At 39.7% G+C, this 24,890-nt stretch overlaps 4 protein-coding genes across 6 annotated transcripts; 1 reads left to right on the forward strand and 3 right to left on the reverse strand.

Annotated features, from left to right (window-relative positions):
- Positions 1–11: 11 nt before the first annotated feature.
- LOC102706393 (probable receptor-like protein kinase At1g30570) lies at positions 12–3,321 on the reverse strand. The gene is made up of 2 exons (XM_006657379.3): positions 3,127–3,321; positions 12–2,937 (listed from the first exon to the last, which is right to left on the reverse strand). Exon 2 carries the CDS (start codon positions 2,892–2,894, stop codon positions 351–353), a length of 2,544 nt encoding a protein of 847 aa, XP_006657442.1. The 5' UTR covers positions 2,895–2,937; positions 3,127–3,321; the 3' UTR covers positions 12–350.
- Positions 3,322–11,229: 7,908 nt separating this feature from the next.
- On the forward strand, positions 11,230–13,805 carry LOC102706668 (N-acetyl-D-glucosamine kinase-like). The gene is made up of 7 exons (XM_006657380.2): positions 11,230–11,655; positions 11,869–12,016; positions 12,112–12,303; positions 12,480–12,608; positions 12,854–13,023; positions 13,167–13,297; positions 13,597–13,805. The coding sequence occupies exons 1-7, from the start codon at positions 11,451–11,453 to the stop codon at positions 13,678–13,680; spliced, it is 1,059 nt and encodes a 352-aa protein (XP_006657443.2). The 5' UTR covers positions 11,230–11,450; the 3' UTR covers positions 13,681–13,805.
- A 555-nt stretch (positions 13,806–14,360) lies between these two features.
- On the reverse strand, positions 14,361–18,948 carry LOC102710800 (WPP domain-associated protein). 2 transcript variants are annotated; one of them, XM_006658213.3, is made up of 6 exons: positions 18,884–18,948; positions 16,396–18,326; positions 15,976–16,102; positions 15,445–15,546; positions 15,219–15,316; positions 14,361–14,887 (listed from the first exon to the last, which is right to left on the reverse strand). In XM_006658213.3, exons 1-5 carry the CDS (start codon positions 18,899–18,901, stop codon positions 15,233–15,235), a joined length of 2,262 nt encoding a protein of 753 aa, XP_006658276.2. In that variant the 5' UTR covers positions 18,902–18,948; the 3' UTR covers positions 14,361–14,887; positions 15,219–15,232. The 2 variants fall into 2 exon arrangements, with proteins under 2 accessions (XP_006658276.2, XP_015695273.1); XM_015839787.2 differs by having other exon boundaries at positions 18,880–18,941.
- A 2,459-nt stretch (positions 18,949–21,407) lies between these two features.
- On the reverse strand, positions 21,408–24,642 carry LOC102711083 (ferredoxin--NADP reductase, embryo isozyme, chloroplastic). Of its 2 annotated transcripts, none has more exons than XM_015839322.2 (6): positions 24,529–24,642; positions 24,392–24,454; positions 23,281–23,616; positions 22,635–22,854; positions 22,031–22,271; positions 21,408–21,844 (listed from the first exon to the last, which is right to left on the reverse strand). In XM_015839322.2, exons 3-6 carry the CDS (start codon positions 23,530–23,532, stop codon positions 21,586–21,588), a joined length of 972 nt encoding a protein of 323 aa, XP_015694808.1. In that variant the 5' UTR covers positions 23,533–23,616; positions 24,392–24,454; positions 24,529–24,642; the 3' UTR covers positions 21,408–21,585. The 2 variants fall into 2 exon arrangements, with proteins under 2 accessions (XP_015694808.1, XP_015694809.1); XM_015839323.1 differs by having other exon boundaries at positions 24,417–24,454; positions 24,529–24,541.
- Positions 24,643–24,890: the final 248 nt, after the last annotated feature.

A 24,890-nucleotide genomic window follows, 5' to 3' on the forward strand; every position in this document is an offset into this window, starting at 1 on the left:
CGTTTGAAGCTCAAGACGGAGTACAGTTGATAAGAGAACTGAAACCCATTCACTCTGTAGCACATCTCCAGGTAATGCTCAGTATTGCATTGCATATGGCTCTAGAATTTTACAAAAGAATCAATGAAATTGGCATCACAACAACTTGTGTACATCAACACAAGTACAAAAGAAAAGGAAACAAGAAAGAGAGTTTTCTCCCAATTGTACCAAAATAATCTCGGTACATCGTAGGGACACTCATCTATAGTGTTACAGTACTAAGATAGCAATGTATCTAAACATGTTGTTAATTGGACACTCACCCTACTCAGTTGCTTGAAGCCACTAGTTTGGACAGCTCTTCATTATCATGGAACCTCAATTTTGATATCTACGAATTCACCATTCACATCCTGGGATTCTGCACGACAGGATTCCTCAACCTCTTCTATGCACCCTAAATCGACAGATGCATCAGATAGCTTCAGTTCAGGCTGTGGTAAATCACAGGCATTTGCACTTTGCAAATGACCTTGGTGCAACTGCAAAGCACACTCTAGGTGCCACAGGACTTCGCCAATTGAAGGTCGGTTCTTTCCTTCATCTGCGAGGCATTTTTCGGCTATCTCACTGAATTTCCTGATGGACTCAAGTGTGTAGTTTCCTTCCAACCGGGGGTCGATTATGGTCTCAAGTAACTTCTGTTTTTGCCACTTGAGAGCCCACTCAGCAAGGTTTATCTGATCTTTCGGCAAGGCCGGATTTATGACTGGCCGAGCACATAGCACCTCAAACAGCACAACGCCAAAAGAGTACACATCTGAACTTTGGGTTAACTGCTGCCTCCTGTAATATTCCGGATCAAGGTAACCAAAACTCCCCTTAACAGCAGTACTAACATGAGTATGATCTAAGGGCGGACCATCTTTCGAGATACCAAAATCTGCCATCTTTGCAACAAAGTTGTCGTCTAACAAGATGTTGGTCGTCTTGACATCCCTATGGATTATACCCCGGTCAAGTCCAGTGTGAAGGTAGTGAAGCCCCCGGGCTGCGCCAATACATATTTCGAGCCTCTGTTTCCATGTAAGAGCAGGAAGGTCACTTCCATATAGGTGACTCCTCAAGGTACCATTTGCCATGTGCTCGTAGACTAAGATCATCTCACTTTGCTCATCACAGTAGCCAATCAAGGACACTAGGTGCCGGTGTCGCAGCCTTGAGAGGATCTCAATCTCAGTTTCAAACTCCTTCACGCCCTGCTGAGACTCTGGATGCCCCCTCTTAATTGCCACCAGCTTGCCGTCCTCCATTTCTCCCTTGTAGACTTTGCCGAAACCACCAACTCCAATCACCAAGGAATCATCAAAGTTCATGGTGGCTTCTCTGATTTCTGCAACAGTAAACTGCCTTCCCATCCTGTTGCTCCCAAACGTACCTGCTGTGCGAAGAGTCGGGGAGCGGGAATTTGTACCAGTTGCTACAGCACCATGAAGCACAAGTGGCTTCCAACCTGGTGAGCTCTCCTTGGTCTCATTGTCTGAAGTCTTTTTCTTCCGTCGCAAATAGAAACATATAAAAAGAACACCAACAATTAACACAAAAATCACCAAACCAGCAGCTGCACCAATCAGTACCCACTTGGGGCTTCGTTTCGGCTTCCCCATGCCACTGTCGAAACCACCAATCCTCACAGGTGGATGAGCAAGATTTCCATTCCGACTGACCTTAAAGATCTCCATGCCATTCAGAAGTGCATCAGTCGCTGCAGGACCTGCTGAGGACTCAGATCCCAACTGAACCCAAAGAGTCTCCATCTGCGGTGAGGCAGCATCAAGGAAGTCCTCATGAAAAGCCTTGTTCTTGCCCCCGGCTTTCGCAAACACATCGTAGTTCTCAGCAGCAGTCTTGTTGTTTATGTAAATCTTGAACTTGCGCTGCTCCGCCTTGTCATACTCCAGCTCACAGAAATGCAACCGGACCAGGTAATCAAAATCAGGGTCAACATTGAAGCTCCAAGACACATTGAACTTCTTATCCATGACTGAACTCTCCGTAGTCACCCTGGCAGTTTCATAGAGCCTCAAAGGCGCCGACGCAGAATCATCACTTGACACATAGCTAATGTTGGAAGAATTGGAGATGGAGCGCGCAGCGCTCAGAGAGAATATGAAATGCTCATCTGAATCCCATCTCCTCCACAAACCGGGATCCTCCTTGCTCTCTATCTTGCCACACCCCACACAGATCCTGTACATTGTCTCAACTGCACTGTCACCAAGACTGAAAGGGCCCTTCAAGCCATAGCCACCAACCTTGTTAACTGAATCAAAAATGGAGTCGCCAGACACAGGTACAATCTCCATGGCATGGATGAAGGCGAACGCTTCGGCGTCGGGGGAGAACTCGATCACCAAGTTGCTTGAGGTAACATTGAGAAGGTACTCCTTCACAATGGCACGGCTGGTGGAGTTGGTCTTGGAGTTCCTCCAGTCGATTTCTGCAGGCACGTTGAACTTGGTAACCAGCTTCAGGCTGTTTGCTGAGACATCAAAGAGTGATTCTTTGGTGCTGAAATTGGCTGGCAGCTGACTGAAATGGAGCCGGAGGAAGTAGCTGCCGGCGGCGACACTGAACTTGTAGCTTGAGGATGCATTGAAGATGCGGGCATCCTTGTATAAATCTCCATATGTCTCCTCTCCATCAACAGTTGGAGCTGAGGCCACTGTTCCTTCCAAGCTGAGGGTGAAGTTCTTGGGAGATGAATCCCCAACCCATTTCCTACCATCCACATCGGTGGTAGAATCTGAGCCGCAGTTTATCAAGATCGGTTTAGATTGTGCTCGCACATCCTCCAGAATCGAGGATAGAACAAGAATCCACAGCAACCAAGCAAAAGGTTCCATCTTCATCTTGGGCAATCCTCGGTAACCTCGTTGATGTAGAAATCGAAACCTGTGAGCGCCAACGAAATGACGGTCATTACCTCGAGAGGGGAGACGCATTACGATGGGAGAAGAATCGAGACTAAGCAATGGACAAGATGAAGAACAGGAGAGGAATGACAAGTAAAAGAACAAAATCCTGAAATGAAAGAGAAGGAAGGAGAAATGGAAAACATTTCAGGTTCTTAATTCCACTCACCTATCGATTCTTGCTCGATTGGGCGATCACACTCACCAGCCAAACCCAAATCAAGAAGCCTCCAAGCCCATGAACACAAAGAAGCGAAGAGACTGAAGAGTGTCAGTTTGGCACAAGAAATGGCTAGCTTCAGACTTGACCTGAAGAAGAAATACCAAAGAAGAATGCTACTGCCGCAAGCAAGCAAGCAAGCATTAATAAATTCAGCAATGTGCCGCAATCTCTGAGCTGATTGATTGGGGCCGGGAGGAGAGGATGCAGACAGGGAGAGATATCTGCAGGGGAGGAAATGAAATGAGGATTGCGATTCTCCCACATGAGCACCCGGGCGTGGGCTGTCTGCTGCTGCCACTGTCCATGACGAGCAAGGAAAGCTGATAGCTGGCTGATGCAACCAATCAATCAATCATGGTCAGAGTGCCAATCTGCTGTGTGAATATGATCCAGCTTGATCTCATTACAGCTCAATCATCACGCGAGCTCTCTTGCTGGCCCCCTCTCTCTGATCAGAAATTCAGAAGCAAACAATCAGCTGAGTTGCAAAGAAGAGATAAAGAAAACGGAGCGAATTGTGGGGAGCACATGGCGGTGTCTGTGGCGGAATGGATGGTAGCGAGGCAGGAGAGCGCGAACAGTGGGATTCAGTCGGGCCAGCCTCTGATTTCCTTCTCCATCATCGAGGGGAGACGCACCTGCAGATGCAGATGCAGCTCATCAGCTGTACTACAGTACTACTACTGGCGAGCCATAAATGCTACTACGCGTCACTGTCAGTGTAATCTGTTCTTGCTGGGATCACGAGAAATAAAGGTTTTGTTTAGTTCCTAAAATTTGTTTAAAAAAACATTTTTTGGACATCTAAATAAAGCATTAAATATAAATAAGTCAAAAAACTAATTGCATAGTTATAAAAGAAATCTTGATAGTAACCAAACCAACCTGTGCTGACGACGGATTAATTTAATTAGCCATAAGTGCTACAGTAACCGATATGTGCTAATGACGGATTAATTAGGCTCAAAGATTCGTCTCGCAGTTTCTAGGCTAGCTGTGAAATTCGTTTTTTTCATTTGTGTCCGAAAACCCCTTCCGACATCTGGTCATTTGACGTGACACTTCTCCCAAAAATTTTCTCAATAAACACCACCAAATTTTCTTCTTCGAGAAAATTCTGATCTGATGGGGGGGGGGGGACACAGGGTCGTGGGCATTATGTTATGGTAATTTCAGGAGTATGGACAGAGAATCACAGATCGATCCATGTTAGTACTGCTCCTACTACTGTTAGAAGTGTCTGGTTACAGTAGTCAAGTACAGAGGTGTACGGTGCAGCTGATACAGATTAGCTGGATTCTGTGTCAAGTGTACCTCCCTCGCTTCTTTGATTCTCCCACATTTTTCAAAATGCAGGTACTTTCCAAAATAGAAGTACTTTTAAGATTTTAATTTTATCCTATAATATAAACATTTCTACGCTAATTCTCATTATTTTAATTATTTTAATGGTTCTAGAGACAATCATATACTTATAAAGAAAATCTAATCAATTCAAAATTTAAAATTGATCATTAAAGTTACTGAAAGGAAATATTTTAACATCTTTTAGTTTATGCTAAATAACTTTAATACGACTATATTTTAAAACGAACATAACAACATGATTTAAATAAAAACAGAGGATAGTAATAAGCAAGTATTCTGGTCTGAAGAACTCGATCTGTTCTAGGAGTACACCCCTATGTCGGTAAATATATGCATTCCAAGCGTTTTCTACTACTAAGATTTATCCATAAATATTATTATTTTAAGTATTAGTTATTTCATCAAATTATCTCTTCGTCAAAATGTTATTATCTTATTCTAATGGAGGCACCAATCTTTTTTCTCTCAAACTTGAACTCCGCTAGACATTATATTTATGGATGAAGAAAGTGGTATGTATGTGTCACTTGCTGCATCAAACTTTTATGGCTATTTGATCAACAAATTTATGGATACTTCACTCACTCATTAGTAAATTCCACCGCATCATTAACAGTAATCCGTAGTAAGTAAACAGTGTAAAGTGGAGTAAATTACTACAGTAGAGTGCTTGATTAGTTGGAGTATGTGCGGAGAAGATAAAAGATGAAAAAATTAGAGAGCGTTGGCTCTACCTAAACGAGAGAAAAATAAACACGAAAATTTATATAGCCAACAATATAGCTAATATATTATGCGTGTTAATTTCTGGTGTGAGATTAAGGCTAGTTTATTGTAGAGCATGCTCTGTACTAGTAATCTGTATCACCAACACATGAGGACAGGGAACATTTTCAGCTAGTACTACAGAAGAAGAGGGCAAACCTGGTACGGCGGCGGTACCCCCCTCTGCGCGCATGTGGGGCGTCCGGACGGCGACGGCGGACGCGACGCGTGGAGAAGACCAGCCACGCGATGCCCGCTCGCCGCCGCGCGGCCCGGCCGGGTGGTGTGGTGTGTCTCGCGTGCCGCGCCCCGCCGCCAGGGACAGGGGCGCCGCGATTTGGCTGGCCGCGCCGGTGCCTCTCCTCTCATCTTCCTTGAGCTGGGGCCACACTGCAAGAAAAAAAAGGCAAGGGATTAAAATGTGCTTTCCGTGAACAAGATGGGATCAGAGGCATCAACAGTTCATCTAAATTTAATCATTTATATCTTTATTTGGATGATCGTCTAAAACAGTTTTATTTTTTATATCATCTATATATATAACATCCTATATATCTCTTTAGAGAACAGAGAGATCATATAAATATAGTTTCTCTTCTAATATGGATGATATAAAAAAATAGATGATAGGATGGTCGTTCTATTGTAACTCAATTTATAATCTTCATTAAGATAGAGAGTAAAATAGATGAGCCGTTAGGGATGCTCTTATAGATTGATAGAACTACTACTAGGCAAAAATTATCATTGTGCCGGGAATAAAAAAGAATGAACTTGTTTGTTTTAGCTCGAAATTATTATAATAAGGATTATAGAAATAAAATTAAATAAACGATTAGATTATTATGATATATTATTATCTCTACGATATAATAAAAACCCTAACAGTGGTGCATAAGGCTGTCATGATTTTTGAAATAATGGTTATTTTTAAGTGATACGAAGATACATCAGCCTTTAAGGCGTAAAAAATCGTATGTCTCCGAGAGAGAAAGAATTATAATGTATTTTTTAAAATTAGTATATTTATAATGATATAGATCTAATCAACATTTAGTAAGAAGCATCCCATCAGGAAAAATTAGGGCACAATCCATCACGAACGGATTCATTGGCTCATCCTTTTCCATCCATTGCACCGCACCGCACACTGCCAATGAAAAATTAGTACACAACCCATCATGAATGTTTAGTTTGAGGCAAAAATAAGCCAAAGCAAACTTTATAGGTCTTATTTGGCTTCTAGCTAAAGGCATGGCCAAGATTTGATACCAAACCAAATATGTAAAAACTACTATAAGATGACTAAATTTTGGTAAGATTAATTTTGGTCATGAACCAAACTGGCACCTCATCATTTTATCTTTTTTAAATGGATTTTTACCTTTATAATAACTATTTTTATTATTTATATTATTACATAGTACCAGAAAATAAAAAAAACATATATTCACTTTCCAGCTTGGAAAGACCGCAGCCTTACACTGTTCTTTTAATAGCAAGCTTTGCATTTGCCGTTTAGTTTCAAAAAAATTTTAGGAGAAGTGTCACGTTAAATGTTTGACCGGATGTTGGAAGGGGTTTTCGGATACGAATGAAAAAATGAATTTCACGGCTAGTCTGGAAACCGCGAGATGGATTTTTTAAGTCTAATTAATTTGTCATTAGCACATGTTGGTTACTGTAGCACTTATAGTTAATCATGTACTAATTAGGCTCAAAAGATTCGTCTCAAGATTTCTTCCGTAATCATGCAATTAGCTTTTTGGTTTATCTATGTTTAATGTTTTATTTAAGTGTCCAAAGATTTGATGTGATGTTTTTAGAAAAAAAATTTAGAAACTAAACAAGGCCTTATTATGGGTTCCATACTTCAGTTTTATAGCTGGCAAAGGTTGCTTTCGAGAGCCATGGACGAGACCGTTGATTTATGGATATATGTTTAAATATTTATTTTATTTAAAATGATTAACTGATTAATATTTATTTTATGATTAAAATTATTTTGATCATGTCTTATAGTTTTTTTATTTGCACAAAAATTTTAAATAAAACAAATAATCAACTGTGTGACAAAAAACCAACCGTATCACCTGTCAAAAAATCGCAGGGAGTATTAGAGCAAGCTCAATCGTATAGCCAGCTACTGGCTCCAATTTATCTATAGTCAATCTAATAGTCAATTCATACAATAGGTATCTACAAAATATCATGTATCTCACGTGTCATACGCATATTTTGTCTTGAAGTCCGTATGCAGCTGACCACAAATTAGTAGCCTACTTATCTTCTCTCCCCTCTTATCTTTTTAAAATATATTTATAGTTGGCTTATAGCCAGCTACTGTACCTGCTCTTAAGGCCTTTGGGCACACCTTCTGGTTGTAGTTGTTTATATATGCATTGTCCATGAATACACTTTCTAAACTAATAAAACTAGCATTTTATACAAAATTTTCTATGCAGAAGATTTTCTAAAAGTAAAATAAATATATTTTTAAATTTATAATAGTTAATATCAGTTAATCATGCAATAATGGTTTGTCCCATTTTCAAATGCTATCAAAATGCTCCGGCCAACTCTGGCTTTGAACACTGCCCAGGGTTTGCAATACAATTTGACGGGCCAAAACCGCATGTGGACTGTTTCGCTACAATTGATGATTATTATGATTATAGCATGAAAACCGCGTAAATTTCATATCCAAATAATTGAATTGAGTCGTGGTAGTTTTGACGTGAAAATTGCAAGATAAGTAGTGATTATCATGAGATATAGCAGACGATTATTATGATATATTAGTTCATAATCATGGTGGAATGATCGATATCGATAGTCACAATATATATACCAATAATCATGGTGGTATAATCAATTTCAGTAATCATAGTTTGGGTGTCACAATCATCATGATATATTAGCCGATAATCACGGTGGCACGATCATTATTGATAATAGTTGTGCTTCTCCTGGAAAATACATCGTTGCTAGTTAAAAAATTAGGCCTTATTTGGTTTGCAAAATCTTTTTGCAAAAACATCACATCAAACTTTTGAACACATATTTGAAGTATTAAACGTAGTTTAATTACAAAATAAATTTTAGATTTCACCTGAAAACCGCGAGACGAATCATTTGAGTCTAATTAATCCGTCATCAGTACATATTGGTTACTATAGCATTTATGGCTAATCATGTTTTAATTAGACTCAAAAGATTCGTCTCGCAATTTCCTCCATAACTATGTAATTAATTTTAATATTCATATATATTTAATGCTCATTTTAGGTGTTCAAAGGTTTGATGTAATGTTTTTTAGAAAAAAAATTTAGAAACTACACGGGGCCTTAGCCAGAATAACCGTTGTGATCTCTCTGGTTCATGTTCATTTATTCAAATATAATCCACACTTTTTAACCATATTCGATGCTAAATATTTATTTTTGAAAAATTCTTCACCACTAGGTTCAAAATACGAGAACTATCACCAAGAATTTTTTTTCCGATTGTTTACCAAATTTTTATTAAAAAAAATTAAATTCTCGTAAAATTTTCTAAACGCCACTGCGCTTTATTGAAACAGCACTACGGCGGCTCGAGCGATTATCGCGATAAAGAAAAGTAATATTTGAGCCAATATGCTTCTTTTTTTTGGAGAAAGAGAATTCAGCCTGTGATGCTTAGGCAAATAATAGGCAGGCACACTCCGAAGGAAAAGGAGGAAAGGTACTTTTATTTGGTACGACCGTCTTGGATTCTTGGACCTTGGTACCTTCATGGGCCAAATTGGGCCTAATTCAAGGTATTTTACTTTACTTTTCTGAACCATTCTCAGCTTCCAATCAGGGTAAGTAGTGAGCGCATGTTGTCCCAAGAAATTGATTCTGCCCCCAATTTCACACTGTTTGATACTCAATCACCAGCCAACTGCAAATTCCCAATGGGCCACAAGATAAACTTTTATTTTACAGAATTGAATTATCTTGCAACATCACTGGAAGACGCTGACCTCATCCTGAATGGCTGAATATGAGACCAACTATTTGTGATCTGATGGAACCATTTGGGTCAGAAGGCTACACATGAAACAATCCATGTGAAAGCAGTGCAACCCAACTGGATAGTACATTTTCTGCTGCTTGCAACATCAGCTGAGGTTAATTTAACTCCTTGAGATTGCTAAAGATACGCTAATCTTCTCAGCTTTTGTTTGGACGCAAGCTAGAAAGTTATCCAATGTCATCAGCCCATTGTCTCTTTCTGAGTGTCTCGTACTCTTGTAGCTGTGCTGCCATGGAAATCAGCCATTTGGCAGGAGAAGAGGGCATCAAGGCCAAAAAAAAAAAAAAAAGAATGGCAACAACGACCAGAGCTCATATGAATTCTTGCACCTGCATATAATACTGATTAAGTCATCTTCACTGATAATTGTATGGGAAGGCCACTAGACTAATCATGATGATGTGCAGGTCTTCTGGGAAGAAGAATTTTGTCCGTCACCGATGGCAGCGTGTGTTGGACAATGGCGTAAGAAGAGTAAACTGGCGTTGAAGTGTTGAGTTAATCTGCATGCCGTTTCTGACAACCAGATGATATGCCATTTGGAGCACAGATGGTTTGAGATGTTGCATCAGTACAGCTAGAGCATGTGTGCTAGTCTGCAGCACACCTTTGACATGTCACTGATGCAAATCATAATGCAACTCTTCAGATACACGAAGGGCAACGGCAACCTGCCAGCAATGGTTTGTCACCGGTTGCAAGTTTCAGAAAAGAAAGAGTCAAAGATCATGCATTGTTTCAGATAGAAATCAACAGCGCTTCAATATTAACATGGAACATAGATGATAGATCAGACCAAACTGAATTTAACATGTAAGCATCGATGTCAAGGTTTTTATTTTTACTTAAGAAGAATAATGATCAGGACTGTAGTCCATTCATCAGTTCATCACAGAACAATGCAGCTGGGAACGTACAAATACGTTGTGTAAATGTAAATGTACCCAAAAGTTCTCTGCAATATTCAGGGACACTGGTACAGTAACTTCTGCTACTAGCGGTACTGTAGGTATGTATTTTTATAGGAGTATTAAATATTTTATTTTTAAACTTTGGTAAGATATATTTATTAGTTTATCTATTTTAATATGATATATGTCACATAAATTTACCGTGATGTTATATAGTTTAGTCTTAATTTTATCCATATAAAATTTCTAATATATATATTACCGATGTAGTATAATAAAATCAGATCCATTAGATCCAAAAGAACAGATGACTGAGTATCTTAAAAAAAATACGGGGTTTATAGTACCATCATGCAGCATGCTTACCCACTGCTGTCGGTAACATCAGCCGGAAAAACGCCGGTAAGTAACATCCTGTAGTAAAGCGACAACCACGTATCGAAATTTAGGCATTGATTAGTTTGCAAAAAAAATTTAAAAAACATCACATCAAAACTTTAAATACATATTTGAAGTATTAAACGTAGTCTAATTAAATAAACTTCAGATTCTGTCTGGAAACCGCGAGACGAATCTTTTGAGTCTAATTAATCCGTCATTAACACATATTGGTTACTGTAGCACTTATAGCTAATCATGTCCTAATTAGGCTCAAAAGATTCGTCTCACTATTTTCTCTATAACTGTGTAACTAGTTTTAATGTTTATATATATTTAATAAAAATTTAATGTGATGTTTTTGAAATTAAACAGGGCCTTTGAGTTTATGTGACGTCCGGCGTAAGCAAATAGGCGAATAGCAGTGCGGAGTAGTAATTAATCAACCCGGCCGTCTCTCCACGAGTCCACATTGGACGAGCATGCGGACAGCCGCCCTTCCTTCAATTCCCCCGCTTCAATATTTTTGTTTCCTGTGTCATCTCCTTGCTGTCCCTTTCTCCTCGACGAAGCATACACACTATCAGACACACTGATGCAATGTTTTGGTGCAACTAATACGTACATATATATATATATATATATATGATAAGGTTGCACTCACCTAGTTGCAGGGGCTTGTAGCTAACTGGAACAGAAATCCTTCTCCATTGTCACAGTGTCAGTGTGTTTTTGTTTGGCAGTAGCTGCTGCTGTGTGGCTGCAAGGTGGGCAAGAAGGAAGGAGATGCAGAGGTACACGGACACGGGGAGGGAGATATGGGACATGGAGGAGTGCCAGAGCCCGCGCATGGGGAGCGTCATCCTCGGCGTCGACGGCGGCGCCGGCAACACCGTCTGCGTCTGCATCCCGGCGGCCATGCCCTTCGCTGACCCGCTCCCCGTCCTCTCCCGCGCTGTCGCCGGCTGCTCCAATCACAACTCCGTTGGAGGTATCTTCTGCAACTGCATGCCGAGATTGCTGTGTCTAAGTTTCTGTGCCCAAAAGATCATCCAAAAATTTCAGTACTACATGGTTTTCGTTGAATTCATCCAAAAATTCAGTAGATGATCCATAACCAGGTAGTAGAAATCTGTTCGATAGCGAAAACTAGGACAAAAATAAAATCAAAATGTGTCCTTTCTTTTTGCTTTGATATGTTCAGAAGGCAGGGCAAGGGAGACTCTGGAAAGAGTGATGGCGCAAGCTCTTCTGAAGGCACGCCGAAGGCGATCAAATGTCTGTGCTGTCTGCTTAGCTGTGGCGGGTGTGAATCACCCAGTCGATCAACAAAGGATGCTGGACTGGCTGAGGTTTGCCCTGCCACCAGAAACATGAATGTGTTGCAGTTATTCACAAAACCTTGCTGCAGCAAATCCTAATTAATTGAGGACTTACTGTTTTCCAGGGAGATATTCCCAAGCCATGTCAAGCTGTTTGTGGAGAACGATGCCGTGGCAGCATTAGCAAGTGGAACCATGGGAAAGCTCCATGGATGTGTGCTGATTGCAGGAACTGGGACTATAGCATATGGTTTCACCAGAGATGGGAGAGAAGCTCGAGCAGCAGGTGCAGGGCCAGTTCTGGGTGATTGGGGCAGGTTAGCAACCCAGTTCTTGCACATGAATATAGCTCAAAGGTTTGCATTTTAGAGAAGGGACATGTGGCTGGAATATGGTTGTGTGAAGCATGCTCATTGTGTGTCTGCCATAAGTTGATTTTCAGTAATCAGTTCAGAGGCAATTACTGATTCTAGCTATGTGGCGGCATATGCAGTGCATATGGGATTTCGGCACAGGCATTGACGGCAGTAGTGAGGGCTTATGATGGAAGGGGTCCTGAGACAGTTCTTACAAACAACATCCTTGACTTCCTTGGACTTGCATCACCAGATGAACTGATAGGGTAATCCTTTAGCTCACTCAGTTTGTAGGTTTTACTTCAAGTGAAAAGGAACATACTTCACAAATAAGTGATTAGTTTGTTGTCGATTAGGGTTGGTTAACATGCAAAGAATTTGGTTAGCAAGTTCAAATGTTTATATGGCATTTATTTCATATAATGATAATCAAAGAGTGAAAATTGCAGACAATGAATCACCAAGCATAAGTGATAGCATTAGCTTACTTGATTACTTCTTCACACAACAGATGGACATATGAAGACCAATCGTGGGCTCGAATAGCTGACCTTCTTCCGGTTGTGGTAGAATCTGCTGAAGCTGGTGATGAAGTAGCAAACAAAATATTACACAATTCAGTTGGCGAACTAGCTTCTAGTGTCAAGGCAGTAGTGCAAAGACTTGAATTGAGTGGTGAAGGTGAGATAGGGATTCCTTTCTAACTGAAATTCATAACAGCTAGATGAAAAAAATAGTGCTCATAAAAGATAAATAATACTTCAAAATTTCTTTGTTGGCTTTAATTTCAAAAAAAATTCTACAAGCTGCTTATGCTTCTGCAGATGGAAAAGACCCTTTTCCGCTTGTTATGGTTGGTAAAGTTCTCATGGCAAACAAGAGATGGGACATTGGGAAGGAAGTGATAGATTGTGTCACCAAAACTTATCCAGGAGCCTATCCAATACACCCCAAGGTGAGTACATGAAGAATTTCTTCTACAGAAAGAGATGCAAAATTACACCAGTAGTTTGCCTTTGAGCATAATGACGACTACAAGATGTAGTATATTATTCAGATTCTTCCATTCTCAATAATAATAACTGAGCACGTAAAATATTTGCACAAACAAACATTTGGATATTGACCCTTGGAAGCAAAATTTAAGATTGATTCAACCAGAAAAAGGAAGGAATTTGGCTATTTCACAGATTTTTCGGATTCTATTACTTTAAATTGATCTTCAGCAGCTTATTATACTCGATTTACCTGCAGGTGGAACCAGCTGTTGGTGCAGCATTGTTGGCATGGAATGCTGTAGCAAGCGAATTAGATGGCAGTCCTAGGACTGTTGCCTAGAATCCGATCCCATATCATATTCTTGTACATTAGTGTTTTGCATTTGTTGCACTAAGTTGCTTTGAATATGTTGTAATTGGTTCAAGAAACATCAGTATGAGAAAGATAAAGAAACTAGTTCAACCTAAAGTTTCTTTCAATAGAATAATTGTAACCAGAAGAAAACTTTCACTCAAAATGAATATTTCTATTTATCAACTAAACTTTAGAAGGAATCATGCACAGTCAGCACAAGATTATGAAAATGTAGGTGCAATAAGCAAAGCAATATCACCTACTAAACAGTTGACTGCAAAATAATGAACAAATGTTGAATGCCATTAGCGTCAATACAGTCAAGGGAGCCCATCTTTCATTTTGCAATTCACGTAACTGCACAGTTTCAAGTGAAATTTATACGCACAAAATATTGCAACTCCATCATGCACATGAGGCTACCTGACAAGTTAGGCCAGTGGATGCACATATCATACAAACATGTGGAAGTCAAGCTGTTACAGGGTGCCACATGGACACGCTAGCTAGCAATTACACGGTTGGAAAATTCAAATAATTGCAACTGTAGTATCCAAATTATCAATGAATTACAACATTGAGTTTGAATTTTGCCTCCTAAACAAACAGCAAACATTGTACACGATAGTGTCCTGTTGTGATCAGGATGTACCATAAGCCAAAAATAAATAAATAATAACTTTGCAGCTGTAAATTCTTACAACACGATGTATGGGTAGAATATGACTAAGAGCAACACCATTTCTATACAATCTGCTGGCAAAAATGCTATCACGGTATCACCCTCATCAATTATGAACTAAACATACCGTAATCAGTACATCAGAAAGCTATTCAGCATTCACTTCTATATACACTTTAGTGGATATAAAATCTACAAAACCATCTGTGGAGCGAGCTGCCACGATGTGACTTCACTCATCACCCACATGATGTCATGATATCTAGATTTTACACACAGACATAACTATATATCACATTACCTATATGCAGTGAAACTGTCTTTAACCTAAAGTTTCAACGTTCAGCTTGATAGATCCCCTTGATTCCATAATGACTGCATATTTGGTGGGTCAATTTGCTCATGGAAAGATTTCAGATGTTTCAAAAACATTCCTCCTCCACCGTGGAATTAATATCTTCCTAGAAACCCTAAGCTTCTGATCTCAATTAAATATTGAACCTAAATTATCTGCAAAAACATCAAGGGTAAATCAATAGTAAGCACTATTTAATGCTCTTCATAAACTATAATTTTGTAGTGAAAACATAAACATTACTGAATATTAGAGTTGCATTTTGTTAGGGACCTAGGGTAGGGTGCTAAGCCCAAAAAGTACCTGCCAAGTGCCAACTATATATTCCTGATATTCTATTAAGGCAATGATAACACATTGTCTGTTCCAAACAATGATACAATTGGGGGTTTTTATCCTGATGTGACTAAAATGGATATTTAGAAGACCCAACCAACTGGGTTAGAATATTCACTGATATGAAATCTACAGAAAATACCATCTCACCTAGATGTTCCAACTTATGATGTATCTTGTAAGTCCTCTTTTTGCTTGCTTTTTAAACCTGCAACAAGCTTGCATGTCTTCAAGAAAGCATCTAGCAGCTGCATACGCAACATTAATGTGAGTTGTACTGTTCTGATTTTAAACATTAATGATAAAATTAACTAGGGGTACAAATTCAAAATCTTGGAAGAACAGAAATTTAGAATTGGTCATACGGGAAACTTACCCCAGGATATTGCTGAAATACTGGAGAATAATTCTCAAGAGTTACATATATCTTTTGAACAAGATTTATGAGTGTATTAACCTTGTTTCCTAAAACGTCAACCTGAACAAATAAAATCAACCGAAGAGTTTATAATAATAATTTAGAACGGAAAGTGGTATAGAAGAAAAAAATTTTAGAATGGCAAGTGTCACTGCAATCAATTAGAGGCACAAGCAAACAAATAGCCTATTGTTAAACAGTAAGCAATGAACCTCTAGAACTGTAACAGAGAGAACTTGGTGATGTAAGCATCAAGAAAAAACAATTTGTGTGGAAACAAAAAATAACAATCTGAAGAACAATAACCAAAGGAAAAGAAAGAATGAGGCATGAAAGGAATTTAATCAGGAGCATGCAGTGGAAAGCTTATTGCATATTGTTTCTTTTATTATATGGTAAAAATATGAAGTACAAATAAGTACCATATTTGAATAGACAATGCATAGAACATTAGTGGAAAAGAATTGGTAAAGATTAGAAAACAAATACCTCAGTTTCAGCTTTTTGGAGTTCAGAACGCCTTGTATCTAGCATTTGCTTATACCAAAGGCCCTTCTTTGTAAGCACAAGTGCCTGCTGTACCATATGGTTGCATTGGTCACTCAGAATTTCTGACCTGAATTCAACAATCCTTATTTAATATGTGCTAGCATGAAGAGCGTGGTTTATATATTGAAGCAATCGCAAATCAAAAATTGAAATCATAATAAAGGATTTTATCGACATTGTTTAGCAGCTAGTCTCTACTGCCAACAACCAATGACCTACATTTGGATTCTCAATAAACCAGATCTCTAAGCATAATATCGTCATAAGCAAAGCCTCTTGAATTGTTTTGCTATGTTCTGCAAGAAAGATGTGGACACTAAAATCTCAGGAGAACGTAATTAAAAAGAGATATGCACATACCTTTTTTCACTTCCTTCCATATCTACTGACATTATATGTTTGATCTCCATAAATTCTTTTGACAAATCCGTAATGGATACCAGAATACAATCTAGTTGCTTTTCTTGCTCATTTTTACCTAGAACAACATTATAATCCAATTCTTTTGATTCAACTTCCTTCAAGGCAGTTGTGGCAATCTTTAAAGATTGTTTCAGTTTGATGAACTCCTCATACTCTGCATTCTGCTCAGAATTCGCATGTGATCTCCTAGGTGATATATGAGACTCCATCTCGATATCACGGAGTATCATTTCCTCATTCTCTTGCTTGATTAACTCAGAATCTTCCTGATTATCTCGGATGCCATGCCCCTTTTCTTGTATTGACAACTTATCCTTTAACCTCTGGTTTTCTTCATTAGCCAGACACAATTGCTTCTCCTTTTCTAAGAGTGCAGCTTCAAGTGAAGTCACCCTTGCTTGAAAATTTAGTGCAGTGCCCTTCAGGCTGTTCCCATAATCATCAAACATTTTTTGTGTAAAAGTTTGATACAACTCATCTCTAATAGTATTTTGAATGTTTAGATCCTCATAGTCTCCTTTAATTTTGTAGAGCTGCCTTGAAAGTTGTTCCTCCAGTGACAATTGAAGTGACATTTTCCTGCTGGTATCAGATATCTGGCGAGATAAATCCTTAATATCCCTCATCTTTTCTGCAAGCAAACCTCGAAGATTCTGGTTAGCATAGTATAGTGAATCAATTCTACTAGTTAATCTGCTCCTTTCCTCAAGTACCTCATCAGTGTTGCAGCCAGTAGGTGCAGTTCTGGTATTTGAAATGATTATATCAACTCTTGAAATGATCTCAGGAACTTTCTTTCTTAAAGAATCAAACTCGGGATCATGCTTAAGAGCCAGTGATGCCTTTTCCCGTTTGAATTTGAATAATTCTTCCGTTTTCTCTTGCAATGACAACTCATGTAACCTTTTTAATTTGCTAATCTCGAATCTGAAGTACTTTATCATTTCTTCTCTATTCATACCAGTCAGATGCCGGAAGTCAGATTTCTCTGAAATAACTTCCCCAGGACATACAGATTTCTGCGTTGCGGAGCTGACATTTTTGTCATTGGAAGCTAATGTTCGCTCTTCCCCTGTTTTCTTCCCAAAGAAATTGTATTTCCATCTGTTACTCCAGTTGCCCAAAATTTCATGCCTGCTATTGAAAATATCCGATTCTTCATCTGAAGGTAATAGCATATTGGCAATATCAATCAGTTCTTCACGGATAGCACCACATTGAAACACAGTTTCCTTCCAATTCTTTTTTAGAGTGTTCACAATGGAACTTTGTTCATAGAGCTTCCTCTCCAATTCATCCTTAAGACTTCTAATGCAGTCTCCGATCATAATGCTGGTGACCTCTAATTGCATCTCATGTTCCCACCTAAGATCATGAATTGAAGCACTGAACAAGCTCAGCATCTCCTTGATTTGCCGGAACACCACAACCAGAAGTAGCTTCAAGCCATTGAACCCCTCATCTATCTCAACAAGCTTCCTGTGCTGACACGTCATAGGGGATGAATCATTTGCATCACTATCATGGACCAAGTTATCGCCTTTCAGGAACCTTATGTCCTCCTTCAGCTTATTGAGGTGCTGTTCAACTTTCAGTGTCATCAAATCCACGTACTCTGTGTAATTAATTTCTACATTTGCATCCAACAGGTGTTGTCGTAGCCGTGACATAACAGTTGCAAACGCCTCAAAGTTGCTCCCGATATCACAGCTGCAATGGTAAGACAACAGCGACGGCGGTGGCACTTCTAAATCGCTGAGTGGTTTAGCTTGGGTGTCAAGGTCGCCAATGGAAGTACATGGTGATTGGTAAGTAGCAGTTGGTACGGTCATTCTACTCATAAACGGGTCCATCCTTTCATCTAAAACCTACAACATTTTCAAAGCTTTAGATTTTGTACAAAATAGAATCTAAAATTTGATGAAACATAGCACCTATTATGTTTCCATCGGATATGAATGAGTCTGATAATAATGGACATGCAGCACAGGTATTTGTAGTGACTGAAGACAAACAGTGGAGTCCTAGAAGTATCACTCTGAAATTCGCTCTATTGCTCCACAAAGTAGAACAGTAGAGAGCAGACGAAGCTTACAATAGCAGGAGACAGAATGGATTCCGTTCAGCTCAGAGACCGAACCAACCAACCGCGGTAAAATTTACAAAAAAACAAAAAAAAAATGCAGGAAAGTAACCGCAGAGGTCACAGTGCGGTGAAGCAGAGTAACACTCAAACTCGATTCGCTCATCTCGATCCCAAACCAGAACCCCTACCGCTAACCGCTGCCCAGAATCACAACTCCACAAGCCGCAGCCCGAATCACAACCAAGCAGTTCACAGTCCAAACCCTCGCCCGGTCGGATCAGTAAGTAACCAACAACGCACAAAAAAAAATTACCGTGAGCGCAAACGCAGCTTACTTACGGTGTGGATCCCCTCCATGGGCGGGAGCCGGCCGAGCTCCCCCCGCCCTCGCCCGCCGTAAGGTGGGCTCGCCTCCTCCTCTGCAAGCTCGAGCGTCGGTGGGGGAGGACGTCGGTAGGGTTTGGTTGGGGATAAGGGCAAGGGGGGCAGCGGCAGCAGGAGTGGAGGAGATCGCTGGTGGTGGTGAATTCGCGGGGTGAGGCGGTGGCTAGTAAATTTGGAGCAGCGATCGCGACGAGGAGAAAGACGACGACGTCGAGGCGCTCGCCGCCAAGCGCGCGATGAACGAGTCTAGTCACCTCGCAGTGGCAACTTAGGTGTAAAATAGTAATAATAATAATAACATTATAATAGTTATAATAATAATAATAATAATAATAATGGTGGTGGTGGTAATAAATAAATGGATAAATAAATCGGCCGCGCGCGATGGGAGGCGGAGAGCGCGGGGCACCAGCCACTGGGCGGTGGGCCCGACATTGACCTGGGTCCACCAGTCGGTGGAGTAGTTGAGGTGGGGCCCGGGTGTCGGCGGGAGGGACGGGGCATCGGGCGCTGAGCTGGATGGGGGCGACAGGAGCGAGCGAGATGCAGATGCGGGGGGTTGGGGCCCACCCGCGGGAGAGTGGAGTCGTGCCGGGGTTTGAGGACGACCGTTGGATCGCGCTTGGTGGCTGTGGACGCGCCGAATCCCAGCGGATTTTTTTATTTCTCTTTTAAAAGATGTCATTATTATTTGACTAATTATAAAAATATTATTATAATTTTAGAACTATTTAAATATGTTATTTTGGACCAAATTACCAGACGCAGTAAACAGTAGAGGGGTAATATGGTCTAATTTTTTTAAAAAAAATATACTAAAAGAGTATGGAGTGGCATATTTCAAATAGTTCTGAAATTATAATAGCATCCTTACAATTGATCGAATAGTAATGACATATTTCAAAACTACCAAATTTATAATGACATGAATCTAATTAACCCTTTCTTTTTCATATTGTAATTCTCCGTTTCTATTTGTCTGCTTTACTTCTCTTTGCTGGGAAAATTTGGGCCGTTTGCTCACTGCCTGACTCCATTTAATTTACACAGGAATTTGGTTGTTGTATACTCCGATTTTTAACCATTGATTTTTAAGCACACTTTGGACTATTTATCTTATTGAAAAACTTACATAATAATTCTTTACTTGATTTATTATTAATTTTATGTTATGTATAACTTACATTTATATATTTCTAAATAAATCGAACTATCAAGCATACGTCAAAAAATTAATGATACGTATATCTTTTTTTTCCGGGAATGATACGAGGTATATCTCACAAGGAGACCTAAAGTAGGAACAAAATCTCCAGAAATTCGTGTGATATTTAGACTGGCTGTTCGAAGCACGCACGATTGATCTACTATGGCCCATTATGAAATCTGCTTGTGATTATGTATTTTTTGAAATGAATGGAGCAGTGCTTCGTGATCATGAGGGTAACTGTAAAGCAAGGTCAATAGTATATAGTCAATAGTCAGTTATTAGTTCTTGAAAATTAACACACTATTATAGTCATAATATTCAATTCATACGATAGCCAGTCTTACAATAGCCCGTTTTCTTCTTTCATTCACCTAACATGATCAATCTTTATAGTCCACTTGCATCATCTGATGAGATTTCAGTGAAATTATCCTTCGATTTGTCTAGATTAAAAATACTAGTGGATTTGGATCTGATTTGTCGTAGATCCAGAGAAATAGCATTGTCCATACTGACAAATGAGACAACAGCAGCATCACCCAACCACGTGCCCTCGTTATTTGGCAACATGCCTACCGTGGTCTTCATCAATTTAATATAGGAACTGAAACCAGCTTTTCAGAATTTTCATGTTTCTCCAACGATTTTTTTTCAAGGCAGTGAAAAATAAACACATTATCATGAGGATTTGAACCAAAAGTGCCCTTTGGAAACCTTTACAGACACACTCGACAAGATTTGCATGCATGGGGATGAAACAGAAAGTGAGGAAGAACACCTGAAACCTGCTGGAAGATCGGCTGCCCAGCTGCACAGCCTTTACAGGTCATGGGGACCAGGAGTTGTAGTGGCATCAGTTGAAACAACAGCTTAAAGGGAAAAGTGACAAAAAGGCAGCAAGTCTGATGCTTTGGAAGAGAGAATGCTCTGCATGATAGCATAAAGGCAGAAACCATCACCTATTCTTGCATTCTGAATTCTGAATTCCTTATATGGTGATGGAAGTTGATTGGGCTAACAATGAACATAACAGTTTGTAAGTTGTAATGCATAGGCAATCCCTCCTGCTCTCTTTTTTTTTTTTTTGGCATTTTAGAATTCATGCTGCTGACACTGGCTATTTGAAAATCTTGTTAAACTGTAATTATATCACCAGATATTGGCATAGAAGTATAAAAGGCAATGGTCAATGTCATTTCTCTTAAATACCAACAACAAAGCCTCAATGCTTCATCACGCATGTATGATGGACAAGAAAAGCTGTTAGGATTTCACAATACCAACTTACCGTGTCAAAATAATCATATGCTTCATTTTATTCACGATGTGAAACAGAAGCTTGTGAATAGGACAATTTTACACTGCAGCGATTCATTGATTTTTCTGTTTTCTGTTTCAACTCGCTGCGAAAAAATTGCAAAAATCAAAGCTCGTGGCATTCAGTAAACTAGTAAACCTCCACATGCCATTGCTTGTTCTTTTTTAGCTGTGAGAGCTTCTGCTCCCAACTCTCACCTCTTTGCTCGGCCACTCTCTTGAGTGTGTCCTGGATCCCTGGCATCATACCCTTCAAACCGCAAAAGTAGATATGTGCACTGCCATCCAAAAGTTTAAAAATTTCATCACTGTACTCTTCGATCTTGTCCTGCACGTACATCTTGCCACCATTTTTATTATTCTGTTCCCTACTTAGTGCTTTGTCATACCTGAAAATTCAACGAAACTAAGGTTGGTTCACAAAAGAATCAATCAGCTGTAACTCCAGTCAGGCATCAAACATAACCAGCTCAATCAATACAGAGGTAAACTACAGCTTTCTCAAAAAATGTCACTGAAATACTGAATAGACTTAAATAAAATCTTAAGCAACAAGCATGAAAGGGTCCACAAACCTGAAATTGTTTGGATACTGCTGAAGGTAGTTTGTGAACTCTTCATCATAGAGAAGGCTATCGGTGTTAGCAACACCAAGAAAGAGCCAAGCAAGACCACCAAACTTGAAAGTCGGAACATCCTCCATGAACATACGACGTAGATAGCCACGGTATGGAGCAACACCAGTGCCAGTGGCAATCATGATATGCGTTGCATTTGGATCATCCTCAGGTAAAAGCATGATTTTGCCTGAGGGACCTGCACGTGAAGGGTGACTTCAATGATATGCTTAAGGTTGGAATACCAAGTGCAAGACACAATTTACACAATTAAGTCTATAACCTATGCATTAACAATGAACAACAAGGATTAAGTAAAACAAGAGGAAGACAAAAGGTCATAGCACTGAAGTAAGATATCTTCTTTATACTGTCCATTTTCTTCAACTAAAAGTTTCAAAGAGCTTATATGCTAATACACATTTATCCAAAGGACTCTACAAACGGAGCCAGTGTAAACTTTAGGGGGTAAAAAGTGAAAGGCCAAGATAGTCAGTTACAATAGCTTATTACTGGAACAGATATGAGTACGTTTACATGTCATAATAAAGAAACACCATACCTGTGATCTGAACTTTGTCCCCTGGTTTTGAGTCGCACAGGTAATTACTACAGATACCCTTCTTTGAGGGATCTTCCTTTCCAGTTTCAGGATCATAATAAACAGCACGGCGAACACATAAACTGGCTCTCTTTCCATCAAAAGAATCACCATACCTAGTAGATGCAATAGAATAGAGCCGAACAGTATTTGGAGATCCAGGTTTCTTTGGGTTCTCTCCCTGGCAGCAAAATATACACCAGTATAAGGCTAGGAGAACAAAGACATAGGATGAACAGATGCCGTGCAATACAGGAAACTGAGGCAGGTGCTTGGTAAGATACAATATCGGTGCATGATAGTAGAAACTAAATTACTGATTAGAAGAACTGCAGTAAATACTTCATCTCTCTTGTTTAAAGCAACTAAACCAAGGACTACAATCAGTTTTAAACTGTATCTACATATCTCCTTATTTGCAGCAATGGTGGACCCAATGGCAAGTCATTTGATAATGAGCAAAAGAAGATAAATTTCCAGAAAAGTATAGTCCATAGGACAAATCCTCACCCTAGTAGACAAGCAGAGGACAGTTCAAAGTAAAAAACCCAAAACAAAAAACCAATGTTGCATTTATGTTGAGAAAGATTAAGTCCGAAATACTTACTGGAGGAATGACACCATAACTTTGTCCTTCCCAGTATGGAACATTGCCACCATGATCAATGACAATATGGCATGTTTCACCAGGAGCTTTAGGGCCTACAAGTCTCTCAACTGAGACAATTGTAGCTGTATAAGGTTCCTTTGGTTTGTATAAGTTAAGGGGTGGCTCCTTTGCATTATCCAATTCCAGAGGTTTAACAGCAACTTTGCTTTTGCTTGCTTGTTGAACAGACATGCAAAAGATCTTGTTCATATGCCTTGCTTTCAAGGCCTTGCTTTCCCATGCTAATGTGGTGCCAATCCATGATTTATTGCAGAAGTTAACAGTATTGTTACCCTGAACATAATAGACAAGCCCTATAAAGTTAAATACCAAATTACTCATACGACACATCACATCAGCTTTATATAGGCAGTAAAAGTGTTCATGGAAGCAAGAATACGAGTCCACACTCAAGCAATCCAAATGCAAATCTATGTGTTGATATAATGTCCATGAACCTTTTCTCACATGATAAATCCTACTTTCCGAGGCAGGCTTTGGAAAAGGAAGTGGGAACAGGCATTTCTTTGTTGCAGCATTCTCAAAACAAACTCGTGCATGTAGCACCTGGTTCCCATTCAATGACTGATGGACCAATTTTTGGCAGTAACCGGCCCAAGGACCCAACACTGGGTAGGAGATACTGATGCCAAACTCCAAGCAGCCAGGAAGGTGGCAACTTAGCCAATCTAAAACAGACCAAACACCCAGCCATTCTTCAGGAAAGGGCGACGTAAAAATCAGCTAGAATAGCTATTTCACCCATAAATCAGCATACACAATTCGATTATATTTATACGGTATACTGTGAATGTGGCATCCCTTTCAAGAACCATTTCCAATGAACAAAATTTGTGTGTGACCAACTTTAATACACTAGAAAGCAAAACAGACGAAACAGAAACTAGCTGCAGACCCAAATTGATATGAGCACAATTTTGAAAAAAAAAATCCCCCCTTCCTGCACCTAGCATTCTACAGTGCCTGACAAGATCGAACCACGATATTCCTCAACGAAATCCCCTACCAAAAAAAAAACCAAAATAAAAAATGCTTTAGTGTGAACAACCTATCAGAAGATCCAACCCACGCACCTTGCTCGAGCAACTCCTCCCGTAGCCGCCACAGACACCTGTAGGGCACCACAGAAGGGCGAGACTCAGCGCTACAAGCTGCAGGAAGAGCCCCGCGGGAGCTGGAGCGTACCTGAGCCCCGAGGGCGGAGGCCATGGCGCGGGGATCGCGAGGTGGAGGAGGGGATAGGCTAGGGTTTTGATCTCTGGAAGCGACGGGAAGAGGAGGGAGGGAAAGGGACGGGGTTTTGGCTACTCGGAGAAGAGAAGACAGCAAAGGGATGAGACGGCTTCCAAATTAGCAGGAGTTTTTCTTCTTTTTTTTAATTAATTCGTAATTTTCCATTAGATTAAGAAAGGATCATCCAAAATTCCAAATTGCTGTGAGCATGTGACAGAAAAAACTGTCCTCCTTTTCATCTCCTCCTAGAGAATGTGTAGTGATGTACTTCCTTTGTTTTTTAATATATGATAATATTGATTTTTAACATGTTG

This window comes from Oryza brachyantha, chromosome 7, assembly GCF_000231095.2.
Source record: "Oryza brachyantha chromosome 7, ObraRS2, whole genome shotgun sequence".
In the NCBI taxonomy this organism is placed as follows: domain Eukaryota; kingdom Viridiplantae; phylum Streptophyta; class Magnoliopsida; order Poales; family Poaceae; genus Oryza; species Oryza brachyantha.